Genomic DNA, 14293 nt, shown 5'->3' with positions numbered 1-14293 from the left:
ATGAAGAGAAAATAGAACTTCGTTTAATTTGAAAGAACTAGAATTCAGTATCCCACTCAGCTCCATTACAGCCACAAAAGATGTTTTTTTAACGAAAAAAAAAGCAAGAAGTATTTAAAAACTTTCAAATTTTGCGCCACAGTGACGTGTTATGAGCAAGAATGACGTCATACGGGCCAACAATAAAATATAATTTCCAGTGCGTTAACTGCACATTAGCATTCAAGTGATGTGGTCAAATGGAACTAGAGGCCCCATTACAGACGTCCAGTCATGTGTCGTCGCGACAGGTCAGTTAAGCGGCCGCCAATCGCACAAACAGGGTTCCGTGACGTCATAGAAAACTTGCGGGAAATTGGCTAGGGGGTCGCGACTGCTTCACACGTTTTCGTTAATATCTCCGTAATTTGTTCGAAGATTGCGACAATATTGGTATAATTGTTATCGGGACTTAGCAGTCGTTCTAATAAACCCAACTTGTATTTTGTCTTCATGGCTCCTTTAAGCGAAAGACCGATTCTGCCGCCGTTTTTAAGCGCGTTAGCACTAGTTCAAACTAACGTGCACGTAGAGCTACGTTTAATGAAAATTTCTACATCGCGTTCGCAGCACGGCCCACAGTTAAAGTGCTCAGTTTGATTTTTTTTTTACAAATCGTAAACAGGAAGCGTACGAAGGGGGACGTTGGAGAGGACGTGGCTTCGAAGGTACGGCTGCACGAAGGGCAAGAAAGGTACAAAGCGGACGACTTTGCCAAAGTCTCATTTCTTTCAGAGACTGCTGCTTAGTGGTTACCTTTTTTTGGAATCGTAATCAGGATTACGTAAGACTTCTCATTCACTCACAACGATCTGAATGTTATCCTCGCTGTCGTTCTTCAGCTCAAGCTAACGAGGGTTCGATTCCGACACACGGCACCAGACTTTCCGCACTAGCGAAAAGAGAAAATCCCATATGCCGACATTTCGGCGCTCCTAACATATCTCTATATGTTCAAAATTAATTCAGAGTACCCCGCTACCGCGATCCTCGCAGTGGACGTCTAGTGTCGGCACGGGAAACACCCAAAATTACATTTTCTCTGCGAAATAATATCTCCCCAGAAATGGTGGTCGCTTTCGGCCCATGGTCAACTTCCCTCCCTATAGTAAAACACCCATTTATGAATAAAGTAAACACACAGTTCAAATCCGAAGTGGGTCATGGGACAATCACGAGAACGCAAGAAGCCCCGAGGAACTTATAACAGGTACAGGTTTATGAAAGCTACGCCTCCGGTCGTCACTTCGACCGGTTTCGTTCAAAGCAATGTCGAGGATCCAAAAGTAAAGGAGAAATTAAGCGGCAACAACCGACAACTCGACGAGGGAGCTCAGCTTCACGGCACGATCATAATGACCCGAAGGCAGGGGTGCCACAAAAGGTTGGGCAATTCTCGATGCACCTGTGGTCGATTATGCCTGGGCGTGTCCGATTGCAGAGAGTCTGTTCTTCGCGCAAAATCGAGCATCCTCTTCCAGTTCCGTCGCATTCATAACCTTCTTCTCTGCACTTTCTCGTTCTTCTATCCTTCTTTTTTTAAAAAAAAGCTCGAATGCGAAGTACTGGGAGATGTAGGCGTTCCCAACAACCGGCGGAAGTTTGATAACTTTTAACGAAATGCGTGCGCCCTGGGGCTTTTCCCGTTCATATTAAAGTTACATGTGTAGAGGTTTGCATTTATGTACTGCTTGCACCACAGAGGGGTCACGTGATACGTCACGTGTGCAGCCAGTTCTCCTTGATTGCGGCGTTACATTCGCGAGCAGGAACAGTTGAATGTTCTGCGTTGCTTGTGAGTGGTTTACAGCGGCCTGATGGCGGGACTGCTGGTGGTTCTTTTCATATCGTGCCTTGGCCCTTGTAGCGCACCCTTGGTGGCTGCTAGCTGGCAGTTAGCCGAAAAGGAAGGTAAGGTTTCATGCTCGAATTCGGACATAGTCAAGCTTAATCACTGTGACATTCTGGAGACTTACTTTCGAAGTTTAACCTAATTTCGGGAATATCTTTCAGCTCAGAAAAAAAAAGAAGTGTCGTTAACTGTTTGCTGTATTCAAATTGATCTTAATGCTCTCAATAAATGAACTACCATTGTTTTTTGTGATGTCACGAATATAAAAATACTCAGCCACGCAATTTTATATTTCTGTCAAAACGTTTAAGATGTTAAGGTAGATGCTTCCAAGCATTTGTTTTGCCGCGAAACACGGACACATGTAAAGAACTGCTTTATTGCGTATTTTTGCCGCTGTCCTCTACCATAGTTAAATTTTATATTCTGTCCTAATTACTTTCATGATAGTTCACTACTGTAGAACATTGAGACCGATTTCTTCAATTGCATTTGTCCTGTATTTGTGTTTTTGGAAAATATTGGTTGGTTGGCTAAATGGGGAGGCAGAAATCAAAGTTGAAAATGTATCAGAAGTAAAAGCCTACAATTTGTTTTGGCTGAATATAATCGGCGTCAAAAGCGACTGGTCTGTAATACTTTTTCAATAGTGGCTGATGGGGATGTACCGCACGTCGTATGAATATAACGCCAATCAATGGCAGTAGCAAGTCGCAGGAAAAGTGCAAGGGTGACCAGGATGGTGTGCGATCATTACCCAACCGCCTTTAAAGCTGACATTGCTGAGTCCATACTGCGTGCCATCAGCTCATTCTCGAAGCCACGCTCGAATGTTCCTAGACTCATTGGTACACTCCCGGCCCTAGATACGTCTATAATACGTCTATAATACGTCTGTAATACGTCTAGATACGTCTATGAAGGAGACTAATGAAGAACCACTTTTGTATCCCAAAGGTACTGTGCTTTTGAGCCTTGAGTGTGCACATAGATGCTCTAGAATCGGCATTCCTGTCGACTACCGCGCTCCCCAGTTGTTGCTGGTTTGTGCGCTTGGTCTCTCTCGCACCCCATTCCAAGCATTCGTTTTTACTTCTGCATCAACTCGCAGGCACGACAAAAATAATTGTATCGGAAGGACAAAGAGCCACCCTGCACTGTCCCTCTGCGAAAAGCAAGAACGTGATGCTGATCCAATGGTTCAAGGAAGGCGACCATAAGCCAATCTATGAATACCAGGTGGCCCCGCACACTGAAGGGACATGGCTTGAGGTGAGGGTTGCCTACATTATATCTTTCTTTCTTCACAGTCTTCCCATGGTTATAGTAGTCAGACACGAATAACAGTGGCGCGTGCATCTGTAAATGTGGGGCATAAAGAGAAGAGTTCAATGTGTCGATTTCCGTGGTGAAGACGTCGCAAGCTTGAAAATCAGAGAACGTGGTACACGCATGAACTGGGACTTTCCTCGCGTTCCACCAGAAGTCACTTCCCCGGGTGACCCATTTATTGTGGTACAGAGAGGTCAGTGTTATCTGTTGTACCTTCCCTGGGCGCCTTGCAACTTATTTTCCAGTCTGTCAGTGGACCCGTTATACCTCGGTGGTACGGGAAGGGTTTCAGTTCATGAGCCCGTTTAATAAAGAAGTCTGTCAGTGGAATTCATACGGATAAAGAGAGCGCTCTTTTCTCTGAGAATTCGCTCGCGTTGAAACAGGCCGGTGTGTTGGAGCCGATAGCGCCTTCACATAGACAGTGGTTGTATAACCAGGGTAGGCGTGGTTCCCCAAGAGCGGCGTGGTAGAGCCCTCAGTTGGCTCCACTGCATGGGAAACAGAAAATAAAGAAAGTAAAGAAACCCAAACAGCGCTCAAAGATATAACAAAAGCTGAAGGCAGTGTCATCCAAAATTCACTAGATACTGAGACAAAGCAGGGTGGAGCATACGACCAGGGGGGGGGGGAGGGGGGCGGGACTAAACTTGCGTATTCTGCAGTTGTTCTGAGATAATGTGCTCCTTAATTACCCCTGGACGGGCACCGAAGTGCCCGAAATCGTTGTTCAGATATACTGCACAGGAGAGCAAAAGTCATAGCCGGAGTTCAAGACACACCAAAAACGAAAGCACCACACTAAAGAGAAAAAAATAATTTAGTGATTCATAAGATGAGTTTTAGAAGAAACAAAAAAAAAAGAAGGGAGAAAATGAATGAAAGTAACAACAAAAATAGGAATGTATAGGAAAGAAAATCAGCAGAATTGAGGGCGAGAAAAGTGAGAAAAAAGTAATGAACAAAATAAAATGAACGGTGCAATAGCTAAACAGAAGAGACAGGTGAAGCCGAATGTGGGGAAGTGACTGTGAAGGTGAATGTGCTGGAGACGCTGAAACTTGGGCTAAAATCGTAAAAGGGTCAAAAAGTGGTCCAGCCACAAAAGGGTGGCTCCACAAAAAGTGGTTGACAAAAACGCTCTGGTAAAAGCAAAGCGCCAATCCACGGCTAGCGCAATAAAAGCAATGAACATACCAAAACAAAAGCCTACCGCACTGCCAGCACATCCAAAGCTTTCTCACTCAAAATTCCGACCTCTCAGGAACCTCGCAAAACCACTCCAGTAAAGTAATATGTGGCACAAAGCAAGACGTCAACGTGGAGATGAACACTCTAAAATAACCTCCCAGGATTCTGAATATTTTTAGTGTTATTCGCTGTCAAATTTTACTCCCCATGCATTTTTATGAGATAGTTTCCATGGCTCTGGAGCTTCGTCGCACAACGTGCTAGACTTGAAACTGCGCACAATGCAAGTTTTCACCCCAATATTAGCTGCGCGAAAACATTTTCCCTTTCTCTGAATAGCTACAGAGTAATCACTGTTGAAAGTACTACCATGAGCGAGAAAGCTGCGCATGAGAGGTGTGCCAGTTATCCCCGACCGAAACGGGGAGCAATTTTGAAAAGAAGCTGAAGCAGATTGAGCTGCCCACCAGACAGCGCGCCGCCAACAATGCGACCTCCCCCTTTGTTAACCCAATTTTCCTATCTGCTGCCGTTTTTCTGGCACATACGAGCCCACGTGCTCCGAAAGGGAACCCTACACGCCTGGTGGATTTCAGAGTAAAAAAGCTACGGCTAGTTTTCACGTAGTCAACGCCCTGTCTAATTTTCTTCTCTCAACCTGTGCATCACAGTGCGCAAAACCACCTTTAATTGCCCGTTTAATTTATGCTTCGTGCAACGAGGAATCATGGCTGGCTACCGCGTGTCCGCAGAACGTCCATCAGAAGTTGCCCCACCACCACCGTCCCAGGCCGGACTGGCTGGGCAGGGCGTTTTTTCGTGGAGGCCACGAGGACAGCCCTGCCCTCACGGTGACGAAGCTCACGAGACGTGACCAGGGCACGTACACCTGCAAGATTGCGTTCGGGGACGGTGCTGCCCGCACGCTGGCCACTTCGTTGCTCATCGTCGGTGAGCAGGACTTGTATTAATTATTGCGGAACAAGGTATGATTAAAACAGTTCATTAACGCAAAATCTGCCCCTCTAGAACGTAATGCCGCTGCGAGGCCGGGTAATAAGGAGGCAGATTGATTGATTGATTGATTGTAGGGTTTAACGCACCGCCGCGATGCAGGCGATGAGGCGCGCCTTAGTGGATAGCTCCGGATTAATTTTGACCACCTGGGGATCTTTAACGTGCGCCAAAATCTCGTACACACGGGCGTTTTTGCTTTACGCCTCCATCAGAAAAGCGGCCGCCGCGGCCGGGAATCGAACCCGCGACCTCATGCTCAGCAGCACAGCGCCTTAACGACTGAGCGACCGCGGCGGTAGGAGGCAGATTCATAGAGAAACTTTAGTTTTTGTGTAACGATACTCACAAAGCCGCTGTATCTTCTTTTTGTCTAAACAATACAGTCTACCCAGTCACTGTGCTTTTGTACGGAGCAATGCCGTCCTTAGGATTACGCCTAACTGTCGTTATTATAAACAATCTTGCAAACAACTCTATCAGATTGGTAGTGATGCAACCGCGCGAAGAAGCAGACAACAGAAAGGAAACGACAACAGTGCTGGAGTTTAAGGGAGTCGAGAATCCCTCTCGTACCACTATGGCGACGCTCGCACCCCTATCAATTTATTTATTTATTTATTTAAAATGTCTTACAGGCCCGGGGGCATTTAGTAAGGGGGGTTACATGAAAATTACAGAAGCTGCAAGCAGCCAACACTCGGCAGAAAAGATTGTAAAGGTATGACGAAAAATACGCAAGAAATAACGCATCCTTTCTTTGTTGTGATTACAGGTAAAACTTCAGTACACAAAAGGCGAAATCTGAGAAAAACAAGAAAAAAAAAAACGGATAAGTACATTGCAGGGAAATAACGCAAAAATTACAACAATGTTCAGAGTACACAAACCACATCAAATGAAAGGTACAGATCTCGCAATAACATTTGACGATAGAAAATGCGAAAAAATAATTAACATATTTGCGACAGATTGCGTGCACATGACACGCACAGAAAAAAGCTGAAGGCAAGAGAAAAAATAGATTAGATTGAAAAAACCGCATCACTTCAAACACCTTGCCCAGTGAAGGAAACGAGATGATGCCTAATTATATGTGCTGCTCTGCAAGTGCTCGTGTAGAAGAGGACGAAATTTTTCCTGATTATTTTCAAAAGTAATGCTATCAGGAAGTCTATTCCATAAGCGAATGGCCACAGGAAGCGCAGAAAAGTTAAACGCATATGTGGAACCACACATACGGGAAAAACGTAATTGGTTATTTAATCTTCGGGACGTGTTTGATGCGATTTGCATAGGTAATGTGGAACGAGTGCAGTTATAAACATATTTGTGGAGCAATGATAAAAGGGCGATATCGCGGTGAAGAACTAGAGGCTGGAGGGAAAGATCAAGCTTCATAATTGTTAAGCTGGAATGGTGGCTGTAATCACTGGAGATGAAACGGGTACTGGTCCAATTACCTGGCCCAATTACCGCACTGGCCCAATTACCGACTCTCTTGAACGTTATTGCTTCTTCAAGCGATCGTGCTGTTGTTTTCTTGCCGTGTCCCGTTTTTTCCCGCAGTTGCAGTGCTGTGAATCTGTACCAAACGGACCAATTCTTTACTCCATGACATTGGGGCATGCTGCGACATGCATGAATCAATCAATCAATCAATCAATCAATCAATCAATCAATCAATCAATCAATCAATCAATCAATCAATCAGTCAATCAGTCAATCAGTCAATCAATCAATCAATCAATCAATCAATCAGCTATATTTATCAACCAAGCAACCAATCAATCAATCAATCAATAAATAAATCAATCAATCAATCAATCAATCAATCAATCAATCAATCAATCCGAGAACAGGCATTTGAAGGGTCAACTGCTAGAAATTTGTGTAGGTGCACTAATCCTGTGCGCATACTCTTCAGTCTACTAAAGTGTTACATACCCGTGCAGTAGCACAAACCCTCTGTGGGGTATTGGACAATGCTTGGTAAGCAGGAATGCTTGCTGCGTACCCACGATGTGCCGCTATTGGAGCAGCCAAACCGTAGGTCATTTTGTTGAGTTTTCTGTATTTTGTGCTTAAAGACAAGAAGAAGAATGAACTTTCTGAAGCACAACGTCCCGGTCTACCAGATGTGCAGTTAAAACTATTTCTTACTCATTCAGCGAATTTTTCCCCCACCACATTTGTTTATAAAAGGGTTTATGGGGTATCTTATAAAATTAGTGTTGTATGACGAAAAATACGCAAGAAATAACGCACCCTTTCTTTGTTGTGATTACAGGTACAACCAATCAGCCCTCCATTTTTGATGAGAAGGGCAGAGAGCTTGGCCAGCTGGCGGGACCGTATATGGAAGGCGACTCGATGACCCTTACCTGCGAAGCCCGTAAAGGTAACCACCTACTCAATATTTTTTTAACGATGAGCTTGCTTCGGTTACTTTGACCGAATAGCCATTTCGTGCCCAGATAGATACAAGTCTGGCACTTCCTTTACGCACACTGCGGCACCAACTTGTTTGCTGGAAACAATCCTTTTATTTTTCTGGGCAAGTGCGAAAATAACTCCGCTGTTCGGCCTGAGTAGCATACGTGTAGAATCGCGGGGTTTTCAGTGAACGGCATGTATTCAAGCCCCGCAATGCTAAATGTATTCGAACGCCTGATTTGTGTTTTTTTTTTGCTGTAAAATGTTTTTGTAACTGAATTCTACGAACTTTTTTCAAAAACAAGGGTGGTTCCAAATCTGTTTTATTCGGTTTAGGGGCGGTGCGCGGCATATGAACACAATATATAACGCCCTGCATCGAACCCGAGGTACCGGGCTTGCATCGCTCTGGGAGCGTAATATCGCTTGACAGACATGGCGTAAGCGTCTCAGTTCTCCGCAACACAAGCGCGCAGGAAAACATTCGACAGGAACACGTATAACCGCCTCCTGTAGTAATGTGGAAGCCGTGTAGTGCCGAGAGTGAAACGCTTTTTGCGTAACGTTTCCACGTGTAATCCTTGCACAGTGAGCATTACCCAAAATTGCGACTAAGGTGTGGCGAACATACCTGGGCACTTTGAAAGTAACACATGTAGCGCTGTAGATGTTTTATATTTTAAGCCAACCTAACCGGTACAATGGTGTTATCGAGGAGAGAGGCAGCCAACCACCGCTCTTTAGACCGGCTGCTTGCGCCGCCGAGAGCGCCTGCACATGGTTTTCTGCATGCCCAATTGTCGCCAAGCCAAGGACACGTGCGCGTTTCTTTTTGCAGCGAAGCTGCTAGTATGCCTCAACCCCTTAACGGTTTTATCTCCGTGGGCAACAAATAATAGAAGCAAGGCCTAAGGCGCCGGGCGCATGCATCAGACTAATCAGGCATACAACATAGACCTCAGTATTCGTTTAAGGAAACCGCAAAACAAGCATCGAAACCACATGAGGGATGATAAGGCGAATGTGAACAATGGGACCCCCCCACACTATGTATTCCTGGTAAAGATTATGTTGCAGATTATCTTTGAAGGATAGGCAGGACTAGTGTTACTAAAAGAGCAGTTCTTGCCCAAGACGCCGAGCGCATGCGTAAGGCTAGGCAGTACCCAGCATTTGCCGCATCTTTGGACACACTTCTGGTGGTGAAATGCTGTTACACGCGTTATCTTTTATTCTCATTCGGAACGACGTCAGTCGCACGCAGCCACTGAGCAGGCAGGACAAGCTAAGCCTACCAGATTGGACCGACGAAAACACATAAACAACGAAAATGGCGGCGCCCATGAACATTCGCAGTGCAAACAAATGTCACGTAATGCGACTTGACCAATGATCGTTGCGGCGGCACGGAACAATAGGAGAAAATAGCGCCGATACTCTGTACCCTTATCTAGGGACACTAGCTGACAGCGAGCGACAAGCCCGCCAAGACGCCGAGAAACATTTCATTTCCTCCTACATCACCATTTATAGTGGTTGACAACGGCTTTGCTGGGCATGCGCTTTCGCAGGGCAGAATGGCAACCAATTATTTTGTGTGTTTTATTTCTGACGCGAGGAGTCTGCTTGATATTCTACTTTCATAAACGCGTACGACATCACCACATTTTCTCATAACGAGATATGTATGGCCTTCCTCTTGAAACGTGCAGCAATCCCTCACTCTCTTGTTGTTTCTTGTAAACCAAATGATTTCCGGACTAAAGGGTACACGTTGAAGCCCGCTCTTACCGTCTAGTCGTGCAATGCATAAACGCGAAACCGCCGAATAGTCAAGAGGCAGCCCCACTGCGTCCCTGACAATAGCGAGCAGCAGAGATAAAAAAAAAACATGGATGTTGCGAGACCGTCTCAGAAAACAGCTCACCTAGAAGCAGAAAATTTTCACTCCCAGAACGAGCGGTCGACAAAAAACCAAGGAGATTTGCATTATTCGCAAAGACCGAATGGTACATCAGAGGCAGGGCGCGCTCGTCTTGAGGCTCGAAAACCTCACTTACGCGCCGAAGGCGTAGAAAGTTCGAAGTGATCGGTTATGCATCTTGCCACAGCGCGCACAAACCACACAGAAAGAAAGGAGGGGAAACGCCCATTGCGACGCGCACGGTCGAGCTACTAGATTGGAGTTTTAGCTGACCGTTTCTGACAGTCCTCTCCGCTCCGGTAGCAAACGGGAATGCCATTGCGCATGCGTGGCCCGCTCTGGCGCTAGCGGCGTTACCGGAGCCGTAGAGTTTCTTAGTAAGTATACTATAGAGGGAACTGCGCCTCCTAAACATGTCGTCGGGGGGGGGGGGGGGGGGTTCATGGTAAGGCAATCGCTTTTGTTTGGGCTTGGCATGACAGTGGGGTCCTTAATTAAGCAGTTTTTGAGATTTGCTTTTTTCACTATGCATTAACACGTCTAAGAGCTACGAGGAAGCCGAAATCTTCGCGGTGGTGTGGTTGCTGTGCCCGGCGAAACTGCAAGCAGTGCGTGATCGTACCTGACCTTGGTTATGCTGCAATTGAATGACGTATGACTGAGCGCGTAATGTGCCGCCACGAAATTTGTAGCTGACGAAAAAAATAAACAAAACGTGCTTCTACGAAGGCAAGGTATGACAGATTGTCACAAACGCCTGGCAGCGATGAACGTTCTTTACCTAAACTTTTGCATTGAAGTACAACATACACTCTCTTTTCTTTCAAGCCTGCCAATGGGCCACGTAAAAAGACAAACTAGACAGGATGAAGAGTTCCTACTAAACGGTGCACAAACCTGATGGTTTGAGTTACTTAAAAACCACCGGGACCTTTTGTTGTGATTAACAAAAGCCAACTTCCCCTCGTCTGCTTATATACGTACTATCGTGATAAATTGAAATACGAACGACGGGGTGCGTGGCTTTCAGTACATGACGCGAATCGTGGCGGCGGGCCGCGTATGCGCAGTACGAACAAGTTACGAGAGTTTGTGACCAATCTTGATATGGAAAGACCATCGTATTTCTATCGTCTGTGGGGCGCTCCGCCCGAAATAAAAATAAAGGAATATAGCTACATGCGCCGTTTTCACTCATCGCAGCATCAAAGTTAGATAACGCTTTCGTGAGCGGGTGCCAAACGCGGTGGGAAGACAAACCCAAACGCTCACACGCCGAACGACGGTGGTAACATATCAACGTTGGACACAAACTCTCGTAACTTGCTCGCACTGCGCATGCACGAGTACATCGAGTAAATGGAGCTTTCAATAGCTCCCCGGTACCACACGAAGTACAACCGGTTATACCCAATTGCAACAGTACAAAAACAGGCCAACCGGCAAAGAGAATTTTGTCCACACGAAGAGGGAGAGAAATTAATGGGAAAGACTTTCTTGCGACCCACCGCCAGGGGGACGAGCCCGGGGGGACCCCTCTTGTCCCCCCTAGGAAAAAGCCGGATAGGGTGGGTTGCTGGGAACGGGAACTTGGACATCGGGATGGGTTATGGGAAAAAGGGTGGGAATGACGGAAGCAATTTTGCTCCAATCCTTTTGTCTGACTCTCTTCCAAGACTGATTGCTCAGCGAGGGCATCAGACAGTGCCGATTGCCAAATATGCGGTCCCTGCCACGGGTTACCGCTCACCCATAGGGTCCGATAACTGGGCCCCAACTGTCGGAGACAGGAAGTACCCTATTTAGTGGCGACGGCCGGGTCCCACCCCGACCCCCAGCTCTGCGGCCGATGCGTACTAACGTCCTCGATCAACTGTCCCGCACAAGGTGCTCATGGATCACCAATGAAGCTTTCCACTATACACGGGTACTTGCAACACCTGCTTTTCACGGTCTCCGGACACCGGAAGTTTGTATGCGAACGTTAACTGAAATCCAGGTTGGCGAACCAACCACGTTCGCAAGGCTCCCACAGGGGGAAGGCTGTTCTGGAGCCCTTTTCTTATGTCCTCCTCTGTGCCTACTCTATCGCTCAATGGAACAAGAGTCTTGTGGCATTGCCGCTGGGCTGGGCGGCTCGGCAGAGGAGATATCGCGTGAGGTATCGCTGCGTGGATATCGCTGCGTGGATATCGCGTGAACCATTATCGGGTTTCTGCGCTCGGCTTTGCGCGTCACCCCCAACGGGCCAACGCCAAATACCTCAAGGCAGTGGGCAAGCTGTCATCAACCGATGTCTAGACACTGAAAAACACCGTCAGCGATACGTTTTCGGCGATTTTTGCTTGTTTTCTCGCATAGAAAAAAATAATCTCCTGTATAAATTGCGTTTTACAACTCCCCTAACGCGATTGTAAATTAAATGCGATAAAATAATGTAGGACACAACACAAAGTATTGAATGATTTTTTTTATAATTAGAGGAGAAACTGGCACCAAAATTTACAGATGAACTGTTTGTGTACTACAGCCTATTCCTCAGAAGAGGACAGGTTTCGTTCCTACTCCCGTTGCTGAGAGTTACCATGCGGCTGCTCAAGCAGTTTTCCTCCCCGCGTTAGCGAGAAAGGAGTTGAAACACTGCTCTCCCCCGTGATTAGGAGCGCCAATAAAACTGATGAAACCTGTGCCCGGAAAATTGTGAAGCGGTACGAGTTTTTAGGGAGCATGAGGATTGAAGCCTCCTCCCCACATTGACGAAGGACTTGTAGAAGAGGAATCACGGGCCTGCTATGTAAATTGATGCGATGCTGATGTCATCTTATCGGAAATTATAAAACCCTTCTGCACAATATCCAGTAGGAAAATTAAAGGTTTGCCGTTTCGAGATTTAATAATACTAATACTAATAGTAATATATATATATATATATATATATATATATATATATATATATATATATATCAATATTTATTCATTTCAATCAAGATATTGTTCCTTATCAATATCGCAGAGACATCCCCAGGTTGTTGTGAATCAGGAGGAGCGATATGTCTTCAACACTATAGTGAGGACAGCAATTATTTTAAAAACATTATTTACTTCCCTTCTAGGCATAAAATGCAATATTGCACACTTAAATAGTAGCGAAATAACCGATGGAACTACGAGCAACTACCGATTTAGTGAATGGAACAACACAGTCGGGGCAAGCGTGTGCAGAACAAATATTTCCACAACGGGGCGCTAAAAGTTTTTTCGGAACAAGTACGGTCGTTTAAAAAAATATTTGTGCAGGCAATGGTTTGAATAACCTGGAAAACAGGGAGTATGTGTCGGCTGACTGCGTCCAAGTTCAGAGTTGATCCGGAACTCTGCCGCACTTCGCGCGGGGCAGATAATCTGGCGCTGGCGGTCACCGATCATGGTAACCGCGCTTGTCGCTGGCTAGTTCAGCGATGCGTAGATGTTCAAGGCGCATCCAGCGAATCCTGTAAATACAGCACACAATTGAACCTGCGCTGCAGTAAGTGTCCCGACCATGGCGGAGCGCTAAACTCTTCCAGTAAGAAAAGCCATCGCTCTGACAGGACGGACGATGTCCCGAAGAGCCATATCTGCGGCAACAGGGCGACCATTGCCAACTGTCAATAGAATTGTTCAGGCTTTCCCTAAAGAAGGAGGACATGCCGATGCTCCCTTTTTTAGGCCACCTAGAGCGACAACCGATGAGGAGGATAGAGTGATAGTGGCAATGGCAGTAGACAACCCTTTCATCAGCGCTCCTGAAATTGGAGACGTGCTAGGGTTGAACGTTTCAGCCCAACTCATCCGGTCGAGGCTTCACGAAGCCGACATGAAGGGATGGACGGCTGCAAAAAAGATCCAGCTGGAAGCAAAGCATCGGAACCAGCGGATGAATTTTGCTTCTGTTGTAGAAGACCAGACCGCGGATAACTGGAGGGCTGTGGTCTTCAGCGACGAGGCAGTATTTAGCACCCGCTGGGACCAACAAAAGCGGGTGTGGCGTCCTGATAAATCCAGGTAAGAATAAATTTTGCCGGCAGGTATAAGTGACCGTTGAGGAGGTTTAACTCACCGAAGCTTCTAAGGTGATGAGGCGCGCCGCAGTGAAGGATTAATTTTGTCCACCTTAAAGGGCATCTTTAACGTGCGCTGAAATCTCAAAGACACAGACGTTCTCGCTTCTAATGATATATGATCGCACTTTCCTGAACTTAACGTTTAAATGTTAGACCTGTGTCGCAGTTCTTGCTGGTATAATAGGCTTCTTACCACCACCACCCAGGTATGACGACAATACGTCTGGGAGGTGCGCTCCAGCAGGCTGACAACAGTCACCGTGTGGGGTGCCATCGGCCACCAATGCCTAGGACTGCTTCACTAGACGTATGACGGCAGCAGCCTACACCGACATAATTCAACTGTCTTTGTGTCATACGTGCTGGATGACCCGTTCCAGGACGGGCTGTACAATTTCCAAC

General features: G+C 46.3%; 1 protein-coding gene across 1 annotated transcript in view; it reads left to right on the top strand.

Moving 5' to 3' along the window:
• The first annotated feature begins 3011 nt into the window (after positions 1-3011).
• LOC144151435 (protein turtle homolog B-like) overlaps positions 3012-14293 on the top strand; it is a 41511-nt gene continuing 30229 nt past the window's right edge. The window contains exons 1-3 of the mRNA XM_077682487.1: positions 3012-3163; positions 5167-5365; positions 7719-7829. Of these exons, the coding sequence (XP_077538613.1) occupies positions 3077-3163; positions 5167-5365; positions 7719-7829 (397 nt within the window). The 5' untranslated portion in view covers positions 3012-3076. The remainder of the gene's footprint in view (positions 3164-5166; positions 5366-7718; positions 7830-14293) is intronic.

This window comes from Haemaphysalis longicornis, unplaced genomic scaffold (genome assembly GCF_048455015.1).
Source record: "Haemaphysalis longicornis isolate Haplotype H1 unplaced genomic scaffold, Haemaphysalis longicornis Haplotype H1 scaffold_9, whole genome shotgun sequence".
Classification (NCBI taxonomy): Eukaryota; Metazoa; Arthropoda; class Arachnida; order Ixodida; family Ixodidae; genus Haemaphysalis; species Haemaphysalis longicornis.
The sequence above is the reverse complement of the archived record's forward strand: the minus strand, read 5'-3'. Positions and strand labels throughout refer to the sequence as shown.